General features: G+C 41.5%; 1 protein-coding gene across 3 annotated transcripts in view; it reads right to left on the bottom strand.

Annotated features, from left to right (window-relative positions):
- Positions 1-4,568: 4,568 nt before the first annotated feature.
- Positions 4,569-20,139, bottom strand: part of tacc1 (transforming, acidic coiled-coil containing protein 1) — a 41,809-nt gene continuing 26,238 nt past the window's right edge. For all 3 annotated transcript variants that reach the window (XM_029775755.1, XM_029775753.1, XM_029775752.1), the window contains exons 3-13: positions 17,280-18,666; positions 15,964-16,024; positions 14,923-15,121; positions 10,158-10,210; positions 9,056-9,196; positions 8,661-8,737; positions 8,466-8,509; positions 8,078-8,244; positions 7,405-7,511; positions 6,995-7,115; positions 4,569-6,728 (exon numbers count right to left, since the gene is read on the bottom strand). In XM_029775755.1, coding sequence (XP_029631615.1) covers positions 6,660-6,728; positions 6,995-7,115; positions 7,405-7,511; positions 8,078-8,244; positions 8,466-8,509; positions 8,661-8,737; positions 9,056-9,196; positions 10,158-10,210; positions 14,923-15,121; positions 15,964-16,024; positions 17,280-18,637 — 2,397 coding nt within the window. In that variant the 5' untranslated portion in view covers positions 18,638-18,666 and the 3' untranslated portion in view covers positions 4,569-6,659. The remainder of the gene's footprint in view (positions 6,729-6,994; positions 7,116-7,404; positions 7,512-8,077; positions 8,245-8,465; positions 8,510-8,660; positions 8,738-9,055; positions 9,197-10,157; positions 10,211-14,922; positions 15,122-15,963; positions 16,025-17,279; positions 18,667-20,139) is intronic.

The raw sequence follows: 20,139 nt of genomic DNA, 5'->3' as shown, positions 1-20,139 counted from the left end.
TCTATGGAAGCGGAGTCCTGCAGCCATGACGTCTTCGCATCCTTCCCGCCCCCTTGTCCACAGGAGGGTTATGAAACAACTGAACTTGGCTTGTTGTGGCACTATTATGAAGTTCTGCCAGTTGCTAGGGGAAGAAAACAACATTTCCACCAAAACAAATAGGTGATATTTCCATAAAGGCTTGCTAAATTGATCCCCATAAAATAGACTTTACATTGCACCAGACAATATAAAAGACTAGTAGGCATAGGCCTGCCCTACATCACAGGCTACATAAGCTACAAACACATTCTCTCACCTCAATGAGACTAATATTAGAATACTTTCCAGCAGCTTAAAAACAAAGACAATTCCAGAAGTGTAAACAATATCCTCTGAACAATAAGCTTCTGAAGTGACAAACCCTGGATGTACATTTTAGTAGACACTCCTATCCAGAGCAACTTACAGTAGTGAATGTATACATTTCAGACATTTCATATATTTTTCCCGTACTGGTCCCCCGTGGGAATCAAACCCACAACCCTGGCGTTGCAAACACCATGCTCTACCAACTGAGCCACACGGGACCCCATGTATATCTGGGAAATGTGATGGAAGTTTTTAACATAAAGACCGATGCTTGAGCTAGATTGGCTGCCTAGCACCTCACTCTGTTGAGTTTCTCAGGTGTCTGACTCTGACTTTAAAATACATCATTTCATCCTGATCTGTCAATGATCCTGTGTACGTGCGTGCGTGCGTGTGTGCGTGTGCGTGTGTGTGTCAATAGCAGGTGATATCATGTATTCCACTCGAGTGCTTTCACCATTTTACCATGCCAGATCTGTGATTTCCTCACGGAAGGAAAATATTCAAATGCTATTCAAACAGGACCATAGAGTGAGCCTACTCTATCCTGAAGTTGATATTGCCGTGCTGTTCCCCCATCAAGTGGCCAACAGAGAGTAGGCCCCTGCAGGAGTGTGATCATACCCAATACAGACCTTGGCTGTGAATTCCTTTTAATAAAAAATAGATAAAATACTATGAAAAATATTTTCTCAAGCAATCTAAGTGGAGTCAGCCTGCATATTGGGTTGGTGTTTAAAGGGTAAAATATTTTGGATATTAATTATCATTAAAAAAAAAAAATATATATATATATATATATATTATACACCCAGAACTTTACCTGTCATCATTTATTGCTGGTATTATGGAATCCAAAGTTCAGTTGTAGAAGGCCAGCGAAGGACTCCTAAAAGGCCAAAGAGCTACATTGTACTTCAGAGGTGCACAAACAACTTTTCTCAAGCAGCCTTCAAGAACAGAAATAAAGATATTTCAGTGATTTGATGTCCTGATGTTCTAGTTGTGATTCCAAACCACAAGGCAAGGACCCAACTAATGATGAAAACATGAAATGTATTGTCTGATTCTAGTAGCGTAGCACAAGAAGGAAAGCTTTCTGCACAATGGAAACAAGGACTTGATCTAGTGCAACATTGTCACAGTCTCTACCTAGATAGAGCACAGCCTACATACAGAAAATTGATAGGGATTATTATTCTAGTAAAGTAAATACAAGAAAAGGCTAAATTAGTAAACAGTGGTGTGGTACTTAGGCCAATGTGTCAGTTTGTTTCACTGGACTGTGTGCTTGGGTTTATTGATACAGCATTGACAAAGCACTCTACTTGCAACAGTTTGTATCACTGAGCTTGAATCAGAGAAACAAAGAATTCACTACATGAATGGCAACCAGAACTCCCAATAGAAATGTTATATAAAAGGTCATCCTTATTCCCAAATGATCCCTATCAAGACTGTTTCATAAGCACGTTTTTATTGGTAATTGTATTGTGCTTCATTGTACTTTGCTTCAACTGCTGTGTTTTATGACTATTATATCGCTGTCTGTATTATTGATTCACTTTAACATACGCTGCATGTCTTTGTTTAGGCTCAAAGAGGCTCACTAGGGAGAGAGGGAAGGGGGACAGAAAGGGGAAACCTAGTCAGTTGGACAACTGAATGTATTCAACTGAAATGTGTCTTCCGCATTTAACCCAACCCCTCTGAATCAGAGAGGTGCTGCAATAATCAACATCCATGTTTTCGGCGCCCGGGGAACAATGGGTTAACTGCCTTGCTCAGGGGCAGAACGACCGATTTTTACCTTGTCAGCTCAGGGATTCGATCCAGCAACCTTTCGGTTACTGGCCCGAACACTGCCTCTGATGAGTCTCTGTGGGGTTGAGAGAGGACGGGGCACTGCCTCTAAGATGAATCTCTCAGGGGAACATGACACTAACACAAAAGCTAAAAGGTGGGAGGAAAGGGAGAGAGTGAGTGAGTGCGTGCATGCATGCATGGGTGGGTGCATGCGTGAGTACACTGTAGCATTTATGCTCCGAGTTTGTATATTACATCATCATTAGACAGAATAGACTAGAGTAAAGGTCTGACTCTGTTGAAGCCCAATCCAGCTGGAAAGACGAGACTCCCCTCTACCCAGCTGTGTTCTCATGAAGAGTAACCAGTCTATGAAACTTCCATTTAAATTCAGCAAGAAAGACTTATCTACCAAACAGAGGTACAAGAGCTATATCTTCAAATACAGCACATAATCATATGCCCATATGATATTTATAAACCTGTGTGTGTGTGTTTGTGTGTGTGTGTTCAGGTACTGTATGTACAGAGTAAGGTGTATAATCTCATGTTTTGTCCACAGAGACCAACAGCAGAGATCAGAGTCAGATATTCCCAGTGGTCGGTCTGCCCAGCATCACACACACCTGGCCTTTATATAGTCAGGGTGAGATGATTGGTCTTGATTACCTCAGTGAAGGTATAGTTCTACAATATGTTGAAATAATTTTGGTGTTCCTTCGATCTGAACTTTTACATTTTGTGTGTTCAGACACTTGGAGAGAGAATGTCATCACATTTGCGAGGAATGAGCTAAGTTCAGATCAAGAGGATTCTGAGTTCAGATCACCCAGAATTATTTTGGAGTCAGAGAGAGGACGAGAAAATGGTGGACGCTGAAGATGAGAAGCAGGAGAGCAGTGCCAGAGATGGGGTTGTGACGATCACCATGCATGTCCTGAGGAACATGAAGCAGAAGATGTTCGCTGACACACTGGATAAAAATAAGAGATCTTTATCAGCCAAACAAAGTATATCAGTTTAAAAATCCCAATAGTTGTTTGCCTGTAATCAGATTAAGTATCAATTATCATGAGGTCCCAAATAAATAAAAAATGTTTTGTGCAGACTTTCAGCTTGAAATCCTGAATACAGTACATCAAATCTCTGGTAACGTATGTCCTCTACATTGTTTGAATCCCAGCCCAGATATGTTCTTGCTATTGCTTTAATTCCTTGATGTTTGTAATGTAAAAATTTCCCCTTGTTGAACAGTTGTTTGTCAAATGTCAACACAGTTCTGCTTTATGAGTGAACTCATTTAAGCTAAGTAGACTTCACATCACAGATTTAGCTTAAACATGCACACTAATTAGTAAAATTAAAATTAAACATTTATCACAGGTTTTGTGTTTATGTACTCAGTACTGAATATTTGACTGTATATTTAACACTTTCAGTAGTCATTTTATACCTCAATGACATTTTGATGAAAGTTTTTGAAAGTCTTGTGGCACTGTTGAAATTGAGTGTTTACTGACTGTTACTGCAGTAAGACATTGTTTAATACTAAAATAAACTACATGACCAAAAGTATGTGGACACCTGCTTGTCAAACATCTCATTGCAGTCATGGGAATTAATATGGAGTTGGTCCCCCATTGCTGCTACAACAGCCTCCACTTTTCTGGGAAGGCTTTCCACTAGTTGGAACATTATTGCGGGGACTTGCTTCCATTCAGCCACAAGAGTATTAGTGAGGTCGGGCACTGTTGTTGGGCGATTAGGCCTAAATCGCAGTCGGCGTTCCAATTCATCACAAAGGTGTTCGATGGGGTTGAAGTCAGGGCTACGTGCAGGCCAGTCAAGTTCTTCCACACTGATCTCGACAAACCATTTCTGTATGGACCTCGCTTTGTGCCCGGGGGCATTGTCATGCTGAAACAGAAAAGGGCCTTCCCCAAACTGTTGCCACAAAGTTGGAAGCACAGAATCATCTAGAATGTCAGTGTATGGTTTAGCGTTAAGATTTCCCTTCACTGGAACTAAGGGGCCTAGCCCGAACCATGAAAAACAGCCTCAGACCATTATTCTTCATCCACCAAACGTTACAATTGGCACTATGCATTGGGGCAGGTAGCATTATCCTGGCATGCGTCAAACTCAGATTAGTTCGTCGGATGATGCCAGATAGTGAAGCGTGATGTGGTTGAAATAGCCTAATCCACTAAGGCTGGGATTCAATCCAAGGCGCGTTAAACGGCAGCACATTGCTCTTCACTTTTGAAGGTCAGCCGACATGCGCAGCATTTACTGTGAATGTGATCTCCGTGAACGTCAGGGAAATTGCCTTCAGGCACATCGGCTGTGCACTCTATAGAGTGGTCTCGAATTTAAATCCCAGCCTAAAAGTTTTACTGAAGTAAAAAAAGTTCACAATAATGATCACTTTTATTCAGGAAATGCCTTCTGCACAAAATATATATATAACAATCAGTAACATCATAGAATCTGTGCACGTTTCATTCCTCTACTTTACAAATACTGTATGAACAATCCAATAAAATTATATTATTTTCATACAATATAAAATGTACAGATACTGCAGTGATAGAATGACAAGCAACTTCAAAGTCAGACCTTTAAGTCATGATACCTCCTCCTGAATCCCCTTAATTTGGCACAATAATAACATTTGGCAGTTGAAGGTACTGATGATGATGAGGAGGATGATGATGATGATTCATGAAACAGGAATGATAAGGCAATGGCTCCCAAACTATGACTCAGGTAGGTAGCACCTAAAGTGGGCTTGGGGACAGTTCCATGTCCACATACTGTACTGTAGGTCCTTGTAGTCCTAAAGGTTGAAAGGAACCAGTCCTACACGTTACCATAACATTAAAAGGAACTAGTCGTTGTGCTGTTTGGCCACCAGTTAGCTTTTTGTTCACTCTGAGAACATCTAAACAAGAATCCACATCTGCATTAGTATATAGTTTACAGATGTCATAATAATTAGTGTTTTCTGGAAAAGTTATTCTCAGAGCCTTCAACATCAACAGTGATGACCTTTGAGGGCAAGGGAAAGATTTGGCAACACAAGTATTATGGAGATGGTAGAAAATATTTGTCCTGTTTTCCAAAGGTCTGGAGAGAAACTTAACTGTGGCTGCACTGCAGAAAGCCAAGCTTACAACCACAGCTCCCTATGCTGTGTCTAGCTAAAGGAAAGAAGAAAACAAAACATGTCAGTTTCAAACGATTCTTATAGAGAGCAAAAAGTACAATTATAAACAGGATATGTCACTACTCCGTTGATGGATTTGTTAAGATATTCTTGTCATAGTGCTCTTTTGTTCAGCTACATGAGCTAAGGGGTAAGACACAAGGAATATGGATTAAAGCCTATATTGTCTATATAACGAAACATATTTGTTCAAACAACAAATACGGTAACAAGAGTTTTTCCAAATAATGTTGCATTGTTAATACAGAAAACCAAGCACCTCCTCCAGACATGTGGTGATAACAGACATGAGCAAACAAAGACACTTTAACATATGCTGTAGACATGAAACACGTGCGCTTTGCCTTCAAATTAGAATAACAATTAATACAGGTATATAGAGTATATCTCATGGAGCTACATCAAAGATCTAGAGCATCGACCACAAACTGCAGTTTGAAGTTGATATCAAATAACAAGAAGCTACATAGTTATTAAAATAATTGTGCAATCCCTTGATCGGTTAAAAAAAAACGTATACTAGCATACCGCTAAAAGCATGTCCTACCTAAAGAAAGGTACAAAACAATAGAAGATAAAATGAGAGTAGATCTACTCTACAAAACGATAAATGGATCGCTCTCCATCTCTAGTAGTTACTAGAATAGCAGCAGAATGATTGTGTAAAGTCTAAACCCGTGGAACGCAAGCGATTGCAAAACGAGAGCCACCAACTGATTGATTGTTGATCTCTTTCCCTGTATCAGCAGAAGAATGTCCCCCGAACCCTTTCTGGATCATACGTCTCTGTCTCTTTCTTCCAAAAGTGATAATCCATGATGTGGAACATACTTTACAAACACCCCACAGTACGCAACGCAACAGGTTACAAGCAGATCCCTCACATAGCCCCACGACAGGGAGAAATCGACAGTAATGTCCATACTATGCTTTATTTATTGAAAAGTTACGATTTGGCCCTACATGCGTATAACAGCTGCACATGCACTTTACAAATTTGCCACATCAATACTTTAATTGATCATAAAAAACATATACTCATAGCTGTTTCGCAGTTTATTTGTTCCGTTCGAGAGACAACGGGTGAATAGTACCGTCACTCCCTGCATGTATAAGTAATAGTAGCAGAGACGGGTTCAGATTGTGTTGATGTGTGGACAGTCGTTTACTAGTGGTGGGGGATGGTTAGGCCTTGGCTGCAACGGTAAGGCAGGGCGGAGAGATGTTGGTGGAACAGTACGTCCAAGAACTCCAAAGTTCATGATATCAGGTATCAGTCTAATGTTCCGAGCTTTGCTATTAGTTCGTCACAGATTTTCGTGAGCTCCTCAATTTCTTGGTTCTGTGAAGAATAGAGAGATAGGCAGAGATTGTTCAATCAAAGATTCAGCATTTGAATTGTTTTTTTGTGACTAACAAATGTGACATCATGAAACACTTCCTGGTCGAAATGCGCCATTTTGTGCTTCTCAATGGGAACCATTGATAACAAACAGAATTCTTGTATCCAATTATTATTTTACTATCAATGATTACTACAGACACATTTTCCCTTAGGGGTAAAGTCAAGCCAAGTCAAGTCAATTTAACTCATGTCAAGTCAAGTACCTTCTGATGGAGGGCTCTCTCCAAAGAGTCCACCTTCATCTGCTCCTTCCTCAGGCTGGCATGAAGAGCCACACTCTCTGAGTCGGCCCTGGAGCGCACTTGGGCGATATCTTCATTTGCTCTGCAACACAGCAGAGACCGGAACATTAAAGAAAGAAAAGAAAGAAAGAAAAATAGAAGACCTCACAAAGAAATGAGAGAGTGAACCATAGAAAGATAATGTCCCTCGCCTCAAAAGTACATACTAGCCAAATGAACGATAGACTAGATAAAGTGATATTTATATTTAACATGATCAGATATTTAACATTGAAACATTTACCGTCTCAATCCCTAGAATCAAGACTCAAATCATATAAACATCTGCTGAAAAAGCAGTCTAGATACAAGAAATACTAAACTATCGTTACTTGTCTAGTTTTTCCTCTGCGTGGATCTTGAGTGTGTGGTATCTCTGTTCTTCCTGTCTGACGCGGACCAGGTACTCCTGGGCACACTTCTTCAGCACCTCTTCATTCTGAACACACACACACAGACAGAAAAAAAACCTGAGAACTGAATAACCTTGTATCTCCACTACAGATAGTAATTTTGTAAGCAACAATCAGATACTGAAAAAACAGTGACGCTAATAATACCATTTCATCCCATTAATAAGTGCTTTTCCAAACATAAAAGGACTCTGTACATCATAACATCAACAAAAGAATAAAAACAGGAAGTACAAAAGGTTAAGTACAACGTCTAGTTTTGATTTACATTTGGTTGAGTTGTCATCTAACGTGATTCAATGTGAAATCAACAACAAAAAATTGCCATGTCATTGGATTTAAGTAAAAAGTTAGATGAAAAAAATATGAAATTCCCTTAGGTTGAATACTTTTAGCAAATCCAATTCATTTCCAAGGTTGATTCAATGTCATCACACCATTTTTTGGGGTTGAAATGATGTGAAAACAACATTGATTAAACCAGTTTTTGCGCAATGGGTCACTTCTTCAACAGAACCTCTCTAGTCTTAATCTAACCATACACTCACATTCTTTAACCTTCTCTCTAGTCTAGTGTTAACACGTAGCCTACCTTCTTAAAGCCTTCCAGGACGGTCTTCATGTTCTCGTAGCGTCTGAAGAGGTCAGAGAGTGAGCGCTCCACGGAGTTGAGGTCAGCCAGGGCCTGGTCCCGCTCCAGGATCACCTGCTGGACGCTCTTCTGGGAGCCCAGGACACTCCTCTTGTGCTGCTCGTCCTCTGTAAAGGTCACAGGTCAGACAGTTGAGGGACATCCAAACAAGGGTGTGTCTCAAAAGTCTAAATAGGCTTGTTATTAACATCTAGTTCCATGGATTTGCACTAATGTGGAATTAAATGGGCTGGTGAAAGCCATAAGCTGGTAGACATCCACCTTATTGCTTTCACCTATCCCATGATTTAATATCAGTGCAGATAAAATGAACTCCTCAAAAACTTACCAATCATCTGTGCAACGGTTTTCTCGTACTCTGCCACTATTTTCCTACAAGAGACAGATAAACACAGGAGATATAAATAAAAATGAAAAGGTTTCTTTCCAGTCTAAAAGGTTTCTTGTGAGTTTGTCTCTGTTATATTCTAAATATGATTATCTTTGAATTATGGCAAACTAAAGCAACAGCGCCATATAATACCTCATCTCTAACACCTCCATGCGGCTTTCTTCATACTTTCTCTTCCATTCATTGGCTTCTATCTCTTTAGTGATTATCTGTTGGGGAGAAAACACTTTAGGGTTAGAGGAGGCTTGACAGCCAGGCATCCATTTGCTTGCTACTTGTTGATTATTTAAGCATGTTTACTATCGTATAATTTAACAGAATGTGTGTTCAGTGACAGTCTGCAATCAAGGAACTGAGCCTTTAGCTCAAAGGACTAGCTTGGTGTTAGCTAGGTTGTGTTCATTAGGGCAGGCAATGGGAAATGTTTAACGAAAAATGTGTGTTTCTTATTAGTCAAAGTAATCCCTCCCTATTTCCGTTTGGTGCCTAATGATCACGACCCAGGTTTAATCAGTCAGTTACTGTACCTCCTCTCTGATCAAGGTGAGCACTGCTGCTTTGTCCATCTCACTTTGCGATATGGTCTCCAGGGAGGAAGGACTGCCTTTATCATCGTTTCCCTCACAGCCAATCAACTTTGGCCCTGGGGTGATTGACAGCTCTTCACTCTATAGACACCAAGGACAAACCATGTCAGTCTGAGCTCTAATGCAAACTGGCTTCTATTGGCAAATTAACAAATCAAAACAAACAACTAACAAATCAAAAGATCTAAGCCAGGGATGGGTAACTGTCTGCCCATGTGCCGCATAGGTCCTCTTTTTAAGGCGCAAGGATCAATTTCCAAAAACGGGGACCTCGACCCCAATGTATTTCGGGGTCGGGGTCTCAACTTACTGTTGAGAGTTAAAATAGTAGAATACAAAAGGTGCAATTTTGAAATTTGGTTGTGCATCAGCAGTTTTTCTCTTGTTATGTTAGTCACTGACAGTCACTCAATTAGCATTGTCAGCTAACAATTTTTAGATTGGTAAGTTAGTCTAGACAGCTATCTAAAATAGTAATCATGGCCGAATACTGACCAGGCATGCAGGGCACGTGCCCAAGGGCCCTGACCTCGGGGGGCCCCCTATTGATTTTGCAAGTCACTCTCACTCAGATATCATACTGACATGGCATAAGTCATGGCAAGATGTGTAGAATTATTTTGATCTCTACCTCATGGAATGAGTATAATTGCATGAAATGTGTTAAAACATTTCAAAATGTTCTCTCTGCCCCATGGCAAAATATGTAGAATTGAAAGAAATGCTACATTTCTCTCCGCCGTCAAGAAGGGGCCCAGTAAAATGATTTGTCGGCGAGGTGAGGGGGCCCCCCAACCAAATCTTGCTTAGGGCCCCCAAAAGGCTAGAACCGTCCTTGGCTACTGGTATAATGCATTTAGTTAGGAGAGTTACGTAGTTTAAATGCACAAATGGATTCATTGCACAAATCAGTTGACTGCATGTGTGGGTATGGATGAGGGTACGCTGACCCACGAGCCACTACGGCCCCTCATGACGAGTTCAAATTCTTTGTGGCCTCACCCCCATCAAAGTTGGCCAGCCCTGATCTAGGCCTACTTACCGAAGTGCAGATGTCTTTCTCATCCATACAGTGTGTTATCCTCGCCTGTGGACCTGAGGGGAAAAAAATAAATATTGAATCAGTATCATGAATCAGGGGATGGAGATGGAAAGTCATTTTACTCAACACTTGATTTTCAATGGCCAATAGGTGGCAGTAAAACCTAATGTGAGATTCAACAATCCAAGAGCCTCTCCAGAAGCTGCTTTTATGCTTTGTCTAGGACTGCTTCTTGCATTTAGCTGTTTGTTTTCTTGCCCCTTTAAGCAGAGTCCCTTTGACTATGACTTGATTATTGGATACATCTAAAACCGGGGTTCACAAGCTTTTCACTCATGTCCCCCTTCCATCATTGGGGAACATCCTGTACATCTTATATGTGTTCATGTGATATCTGAGTGACTCTAACATTCCAACAAAATCAATGGGCAAAAAAAACCTAGCTAAAAAATGTTAGCTGACATGGGCTAGTTGAACTGCTTATGTACTACCCAGTTTCGATATTGCACCTTGTGCATTCTACTATTACAACTTTCAAGAGTAAGTTGAAAGCCCGACTGAGTTCCTTAAAAAAGGAAAAGAAACTCAGCTAATAATATAACTAAACTCAGTCACTGTTAGCAAAACAGACAGTTCTGAACAATGCATGCCTGAGCGAGCAGACTTTTAGGGTCCCTCGGCTACACATATACTGCAATGTAAACTTGCAAACTTGTCAAGGCTCGAGCGCTACCTTCAGAGGGAGCGCACAACACTCGCCCGACAGTTGCCCCCATTTAAACAGGGCTGTGTAAACAGAACTGTCTTGTTCAGCCAACACTCTTACAGTAATAGCATACAATGTTTTTGAAACAGCTAAAATGTACAGACATTTTCCTTAATTTTGAGACTTGTTTTATTTAGTTTTTAACCTGAAATTGTAGCCGTAGCTTTGAATCTGTTATTTTTTTGCTTGACTGCACTGAGCTACTGTGGTCCAAACAATAAGTAACTCTCCGGAGAATTATCAGCGTTTTCAGTCACAATTTGCATGGATCTCATAATGACTTCCATGATATTGATAAAATGAAACCTGGTTTGTTCTGAGATAACTTTAATACGGTACCTAGTGTAAGCCAAAGAGCTCACATCTAGCAATGGTTCAGCTAAACGTCAGCTCCAGCTAACACGTTTACGTGAGGATGCAGAACATATTTTGTTTCGCTAACTAGCTAGCTTGCTAGCTAATGTACCTAGCTGTGTAGGCTATATTATAATATAATATGAATGACACTGTATGATAGCTTTACTGTAATGTTATATTCGTTTGGGTGGGTAGCTGAGGAACCCACAACTCTGTTCTCTTATATTGAGGTGGTGTTGAGTTTTGATAACTGGTCGTGGGATTTGCTAGCACCAACGTTGAGTCACAATCAGTAGATTTCTGTAAAAAAAATTACATTCTGAATACGCTTCACTGTACTTATGTTTGTCCTGTACAACTGGGGTCCTTCCGCGGGGTGCTGAAATTCATATTTCGAATAAAATCATTTAGCGAATACAACCACCGACTTTTTCATCGTTGCTCGTGCTACGTAAATTACCTTAAATCCTAACCTTAATCATAACCCTACCATAACCCTTACCTAACCTTAACTGTAACCATTTAACGTTTAAACTTCAACTTTTGGGGTAGGGACATCCCAAGGACCCAATTGAATCTTAGTTTACGTAGTACGAGCGATGAGTAAAAAGTCAGTGGTTGTATTCGCTAAAAGCTTTTAGAATTGACTGATGGTGACTCAAATGTTGTTGATAACAAATCCCGCGACCATAAGAGAACGAAGTTGATGGTTCCTCAACTAGGGAGGGGTAAACATTCATTATTTGATTAAGAATCATGTTATTAGTTAGCAAGAGTTCGCTGTGTATTGTCAGCTAATTTAATGTGTATGGATGAGAAAATAAACCCTTTAATTGCCTGCACCTGCTTGTGGATTGTCACATTATTCAATATTGTAGCCTAATGTGTTTTAGAAGAAACATTGCTTGGATTGTTAAATCGTTTGTGTTCACTGGCTTCTGTGATATTTACGGTCAATTTGCACTGCAGACCAAGAATGTCACGTTGCCAGCCACAACGAAAGGTAAGGCTAATGTGTAATATGAAGTTGAAAATTGGAAATCTCTTTCGCCAATCTGGTCCTCAGACACTCCTTGATAGGGAGCAGTATTTTCACGTTCGGATGAAAAACGTGCCCAAATGAAACTGCCTCCTACTCGGACTCAGAAGGTAGGATATGCATATTATTAGATTTGGATAGAAAACACTCTGAAGTTTCTAAAACTGTTTGAATGATGTCTGTGAGTATAACAGAACTCATATGGCAGGCAAAAGCCTGAGAAAAATCCAACCAGGAAGTGGGAAATCTGAGAATTGTAGTTCTTCTTTTGAATCCCTATCAAAACTAAAGTGTCTAAGGGGTCACGTTGCACTTCCTAAGGCTTCCATTGGCTGTCAACAGCCTTCAGAAAGTTTTTTCATCCTTCTCCTGTTACTGGGCAGAAAATAGGAGCTCAGTCAATCAGTGGCCTGTCTGAGGACAAGGGACTTGGTGATGCGCGAGCCCGCCGTTCCGTTTTTTCTTCTGGAATGAATGAACGCTATTGCCCGGTTGGAAAATTATCGCATTTTTACGTTAAAAATACCCTAAAGAATGATTGTAAACATCGTTTGACATGTTTCTACAAACGGTAATGGAACTTTTGAGCTTTTCGTCTATTTATTTGCGCCCACGCCTCGTGCCTTTGGAATAGTGTTCTGGACGCGCCAACAAAACGGAGGTATTTGGACATAAATGATGGACTTTATCGAACAAATGAACATTTCTTGTGGAAGTGGGAATCCTGCGAGTGCATTCCGCCGAAGATCAGCAAAGGTAAGAAAAGATTTATAACACTATTTTAGAGTTTTGTTGACGCCGTGACTTCGTGGCTAACTGTATAGCTTGCATTGATGGTTGAGCTATGTACTCAGAATATTGAACAATGTGCTTTCTCCGTAAAGTTATTTTGAAATCTGACACAGCGTTTGCATTAAAAAGTAGTGTATCTATAATTCTTTAAATAATTGTTATATAATTTGTCAACGTTTATGATGAGTATTTCTGTAATATGTGTGCTCATTGTGCTCATTCACCGGAGGTTTTGGAGGCTAAACATTTTCTGAACATCACCCGCCAATGTAAAATGCTGTTTTTGGATATAAATATGAACTTGATCGAACAAAACATACATGTATTGTGTAACATGATGTCCTATGAGTGTCATCTGATGAAGATCGTCAAAGGTTAGTGCTTAATTTTAGCTGTATTTCGGGTTTTTGTGATGCCTCTCCTTGCTAGGAAAATGGCTGTGTGGCTTTTCTTGTTTAGGTGGTGTCCTAACATAATGTTTTGCTTTCGCTGTAAAGCCTTTTTGAAATCGGACAATGTGGTTGCATTAGCGAGAAGTGTATCTTTAAAATGGTGTAAAATAGTCGTATGTTTGAGAAATTGAAATTATTAGATTTTTGTTGTTTTGAATTTCGCACCATGCTATTTTGTCAAAGGGGTCCTCGAAGGGGTCCTCAACAGGCTAATCTCTCATATTGGGAATAGGGCCTATAGAGTAGACCTGATCAGCTATGTTTCTTCTTTGCGCTGGAAAAATGTGCCCTTCTAAACACATTTCATGCAATCTTACTACACTTTATATGACTGGAGACATAGCTAGGCAACATTTTTTTATAAAACACAAATGAAAAGCCTACTCTGCTGACTGACAAACAGATCAGTGAAAACGATCAGTGAAAAATCTAATCTTGGCCTACGAAAAGGGAATACACAAATTGTACAATATGACGTCCATCTAGCCTGGAGGAGGACATTATTGTCCCCCCAAAAACTTTCCAGTGGTACTGATCCAATGATAAAACAGTGAATATGCTTGCACTCGGGGGATATGGCCAATGATCTCCGCTGGTGCCAATAAATTGTGTTCGCTCAATTGGGAGTTTTGATAACTAGAGAAAGATTCGTCTTTTCTTTGTCTTCTGAGCAATAGCCATTTGCTTTTTAAACTGTTTTTCCTACGATTGTATTTTGAAATATTGCGATAGGCCAAGGTCTATTTAATTGCTTTTCTGACTGCTGCAACTCAACAATCAGCTATTTACTGCGCTTAAAATGATCCACAGCTCATTTTGAAAAGAAGCTAATGATCCTCTGTGGCCAAATCTTGCTCTCTGGTGTAGTATTTTGAAAGATTGCATTTATTTCTGTATAGGCACGAGTAATTATATAGCTAATTTGGGCAGATTTAATTCAATTTACTTTAATGGAAGCTTATCTTCCCCTAGCCTATTGGATGTGCCACCTGTGCCGACATCAATGTGAAAGTAACCTGTGCATAAAACAGCTGGCCTCGAGGCTTACAAGGCCAAGTTCAACGCCGATATCAGATTCAAAGCAATCGGCGCACTGCCTAAAAGGCTGACTGACAAAGCAAACTCTGTCTCTGCTTTCTTAAAGTAGGAGAAAGGCTGGCAGCTTCTCTCCGAATGATGCTCTGCATGGTCCTAAAGCCAGCCTACTAATATGCTAAACAGCCTTTACATTTTAATCTGGATTGGAACGATTTGCGTCTACTTTTGTGTAGCCTACTTAAAAAAATGTGGGTCTTGAGCTAGGGTATGGCGACTGCCATACCCAACTGACGCCCCTGCCTGAGAGCAAACCAAATGTACCATCCAGCAGCGCCTGGCTTTTGACATTGGATGGGTTGGCTGGGCCTTTGGCACACGCTGAGTCTTCCTCCACCTCCACCTCTGCCTCCTCCTTGGCTTTCTGGCCCATGATGCCACTGCAAGCCAGCTTTTCCTCATCGGTGGCATGACGAACACGGCGGGGCATTCCTTGGACCTGGGACACCACCACATCCTCTTCCTGTAAACAAGAGAATGCAGTGCCAGCGTGTCGTCAGTCTAGAAGACTCTAGAGAAAGATAGAACACTGATGTGATGGTACTAACTGTCATTACCGTATTAAATTCAATGTATTCCATCTGATAGGCGGTGATGATCATTCTATAATTAAAGCCATAATCTGTAAAATGTGCATACTGTACCCTCAGAGAATAAGTCCACCAACAAAAAATCATGAACAATGCAGCAATATTCCAAGGTGCATTCTATTTTACCTTTATTTAACTAGGCAAGTCAGTTAAGGACAAATTCTTATTTTCAATGGCGGCCTAGGAACAGAAGTTAACTGCCTTATTCAGGGGCAGAACTCGGGGATTTGAACTTGCAACATTTCGGTTGCTAGTCCAACACTCTAACCACTAGGCTACGCTGCCACCCCATTTCAACATGCAAATAGTACTTGATTTCTCTGATATTATAGTATTTTTGTTTGGATTTTCAAAGCGTTACATTTGGGGGTTACTTGAAGTAGTTGGATAGTCTATTGAAGTACAATGGGAGGTCAAAAAACTTGATGGCACACGGCCTCTGTAGACTGATAAACAGTGCTGAGAGATGAGTAATGCATCTGTCAACACGCCAGGGTTGTACTGCAGTGCTAGAGACACACTGACGAGTGTGTGAGAAAGGGAAAGGCACTGGTCAGCATGAGAGAGAAGTGTGTGTGTGTGTGTAAATGAGATGAGGTAACCTACTGAGTATTAACAATTGCAGTGACACTGCAGCAAGGTTATATTCAGCTGATATTGCACACACACACACACACACACACACACACACACACACACACACACACACACACACCTGATTGCAGACATCCAGGACCAGGGACTGGTTTTCATACTTCTTCACCTTACAAGAATTCCTAGAGGAAGAACACAGGCAGAGGATTTGTGAATAAAAAATATAGCATTGGTTATTGGGGCACTCAGCCAAGATGAAATGTTTACTTGACATGTAATTGTTCAGGACAGGTATCTAATAAATAGCTGTTGTCTAAATATGGATTACACTGTAAACACTACAGGTCCCATTGGTCTTGTCAGTGTTGCACACTATAGCACTGTTAAATACCTATGCAGATAGAAATCTGCTATTTAACTTTGCAAAGAGTAACAAGGCAACCGTTCAGGAAATAGCCAACTAGCTAATGAATCTTTGTTTTCAAGGAGGGTTCACGTGCCAACAAGCAGGAGTGCAGGTCACTAAAAGCATCTTCACAGAGCTCTCCTCGTGACAACACTGAGCTCTCCTCATGACAACACTGAGCTCTCATCATGACAACACTGAGCTCTCATAACACTGGCTCATCATGACAACACTGAGCTCTCATCATGACAACACTGAGCTCTCATCATGACAACACTGAGCTCTCATCATGACAACACTGAGCTCTCATGACAACACTGAGCTCTCATCATGACAACACTGAGCTCTCATCATAACAACACATGCAATGGGACAGAAAGCAAAGACGGCATTCCAAGCGAGAGAGTGAGTGGTGGAAGAGCGAGTACTACTTACAATAGAAAACAGAGAAACTTCACTTGTTCAGTGGTCCTGAGGCGAACAAACACAAGGTGGAAGGAGAAGCAGAGAAGGGGTGCATGATAGACAGACAGTGGAGGTTGGGTGGGTGGGAGGGAGGGAGGGGGTACAGCGGTGGCACAGAGAACATTTTGGGAATGAAGGATGAAGGAGAGAGAGAAGGAGAAGTGAGTAGAGGTGTTCTGCTCAGCATTAGAGATGAAGGAGTTTGGTTTCTAGGGGACTGGCTAGGGGGCTGGCTAGGGGGCTGGCTAGGGGGCTGAGGGTTTGGCAGCGGGCGTCTGACCCAAACATTCGGATGCCAGTGACTTCACAAAAGGCAAAAAGAGATCCAGTAACTGCTGCACCACCTAAAACTAGTTTAAACTAGTGTGAAAACCACAAAGGAAGGCTTGATATCACATTCTGTAGGATAATGACAAGGAAGACAATTTCATGTTTTTTTTCTTGCTAGGACAAAACACATTTCTGAAAACAGAATTACCCTGAAGAAGGCTAGACTAGTGGTGAAACACAACGCATGCTTTGGATTGACATGCTGAAATACCAAGCTGTGGGTGTACTGGACTTACTTGATGATCCTGTCCTTGCTTTTCTTTGGAGGCTGGCGCGTTTTCTTCTCCTCCTCCAGAGGGGGATCCAGCTTTGGTTTCACTGCTTCCTCTGCTGGCCTCGCAGGGGTATCCTGGGAAGTTAGGTTTTCACTGCCCAGGGCTTTAGATGGCTTAAAGGGTTCCGCTGAGTCGTCAAAGTTCTGAGGATCAAAGCTGTAGGATCCTTTGGGTAGAACTGGGGAACTGCTCATTTTGCAACCACCACCCCCAAAGGGGTTAAAATTAGGGTCATCCCACTGGTTGGGGTCAAACTTATAAGTGGACTTGGGAATTGGAACGTCATCCAAACTTAAGGAGGCACCTGGCAAGGAAAGCAGCTCAGAAGCGGTTTCTGAAACTGGCTCTGCTACCGGTTCAGCTACGACTGGTTCGGGTGTCGACGTCGGGGCAGGTGCAGTCATTGTTGCTTTGGCCTTTGGTTTCTTGGCGGCGAGCTTGCTGCCAGGCTTTTTACCCAGCCTCCTTGGCTGTATTTTCTTTACCTCGCCTGCCTCGTCTAACCCAAACTCCATCTTCACAGGCTTGGGCTCCTCTGATGCCTCCGACGATAACTCTTTGACCTCCTCAACCTCCATTTTAGGTGAGGAACTAGTCCCACAAAGCGGCGGAGAAGAGCTACGTACAGGCAAAGGCTCCAGTTTGGGAAAGGAGCTACTTACAGGTAACGTCTCAAGTGTGGGCAGGGCATCGGCTGCAAAAGCTGGGGGGGAGTTCTGTATCTTGGAGCCTCCAGTGGCGAACGGGTTAAAGCTGTCGTCAAACTGGTCCGGGTCGAAGTTGTAGCTAGCCTTAGGGATTGTGATGATGTCAGTGTCCCCGTCCCCCTGTGTGCTAGCCTCGCTCAGGGCTCCCTTTATCTTCAGGGAAGGGGGCTTGGTTTTAGGGATTTTAGTGAGTTTGGCCTGCGGTTCAGAGATGATCTCAATGGGGTGTCCATTACAAACTGGCTCTGTGCTGCTGGACAGTGGCCTCTCTTCCTCAGGTTGATCTAAGTCCAGAGAAGTAGCCAGTGGCTTCTCCTCAGTTAGGCCTAAGTCCAGAGAGGTAGCATTTGGCCTCTCATCAGGTAGACCTAAGTTCAGAGCAGGACTGGTCAGTGCTTCTCCATTGGCATGTGCTGGTGGGTCTGCAGTGGAGGACTGAACCTCGGCAGTATCTGTGTTGGGAAGCATTTGGGGCCCCTTCTTAGGGTCCATGGGGGCCTCCTCCCTAGGGTCCACGGGGGCCTCCTCCTCAGGAGCCAAGGGGGGCTCAGCCTGGCCCATGTTCTGCTTAAAGAGGCTATGAGCTGGATCCCCGGCTAGGCCAGACACCATCAGCTGTTCATCCTCCTCCTCCAGGGTGTCTGGTGAAAGCAGGAGAGAGGATACGAAAAGTCGACTCAAAAACCAGTAGTAGCTGCCAGCTCATAAATAAAAAACATAGCCACAAATGCAAAAGACGATGATCAAAAATGTAATTTGGAGTGTGATGTAATTTCAACAAAAAAGCCTTCTCAAGGCAGGTTGCAACAGATATGAAGAGATGATAATATTCCTTGGTTGCTACCAATCTCACAGTAACATAAAGCTGCATCTATTTCCATGGTTACGCTTTTCTTTAAAGGCCTAATAACATAACAATACATTTGCTTGTTCTGGAAACTGTAATAAGGGAATATGGAAAAGCCTTAACAGGTCAGATTGAGAGTGTATGTCTTGAGGGAGCTGTTGCTGTTGTTGATTTTGCAACACTGCCCAGAGGAATGTACAAATGTTTCCTGATGGCCATCATCGGCACAGTTTTCATGCAACAGTCTGTTGCTAAGAGACAGGGGGCAGCAAAGGCCCTAGTTTATTTATATACAGTGGAGTGGAAGAATTAATATGCTACAGTGTTTAATGCAGTGTTGATCCTCTTATTCAAAATATTTAGAGCGAATCATCACTAAGCAAAGTCAAATCTTTCCATCAATATGTTTACGTACGTGTGAATGAGTGTGTGTGTGTGTGTGTGTATGTGTGGACAGAGAGAACAAGAGAGGGCCGCAGAGAGAGGTACAGTATATAGGATCTTGATTTGAGCCAGTTTGCTACAGTAGGAAAATAATCCCGCAGCAACAGGAAATGTGAATTATTATGTGGACATTATTGAAGGGGTTGATACATTTTTCATAAGGCAAAATCAAGTCTGAAAAAGTGGAAATTACAAACTTCACCCTTACAAAAAAAGATTGCCGTTTTGAAACTGCAGTAAAAGTGCAGTAACTGCAGTCGACTGTTGTATTTTGGACGCAGTAGTTGTAGAATATCTGCACTCTGCAATCTTTTTTTCATAAGGGCAGAAGCCTTTTTAAACCTCAAATACACAACACGTTTTCCATTTCCTGCATTGCAAATGAAGAACCTACATCTGTACAGCTTGGACAGAGCAGATCTGATAGGTCTGATTAACTGCTCCATAGTCAGTTCATCAAAGTTCAGATCCCTGTACCCAGGGATTCAACGTTAAGCTATTGAACCCATATTTAGTGGAGATAGGGAACATGGCTATATTTCTATATTATCAAGAACACCTATTTCTGATAAGCAGTTTTGCTATAGTGTCATCATTTTTCAAAGTCTCTACTATGCCATTATTAAGTTGGGTCTTGATACTGCAATAATATTAAGACTAACTCTCACTGGACAGAAGTACTTTTGTACTCATTTGATACAAATAATCATAGTATAAAGGAAAATACAGTTATATATATTTCATAATATACGTTATACTTATTGTCGGCACTAGGGTTTTTAGTTCAACCCTAAAACAATATAGCAGTCGCTTCTTTTCCTTC

Source organism: Salmo trutta, chromosome 14 (assembly GCF_901001165.1).
Source record: "Salmo trutta chromosome 14, fSalTru1.1, whole genome shotgun sequence".
NCBI lineage: Eukaryota > Metazoa > Chordata > Actinopteri > Salmoniformes > Salmonidae > Salmo > Salmo trutta.
The sequence above is the reverse complement of the archived record's forward strand: the minus strand, read 5'-3'. Positions and strand labels throughout refer to the sequence as shown.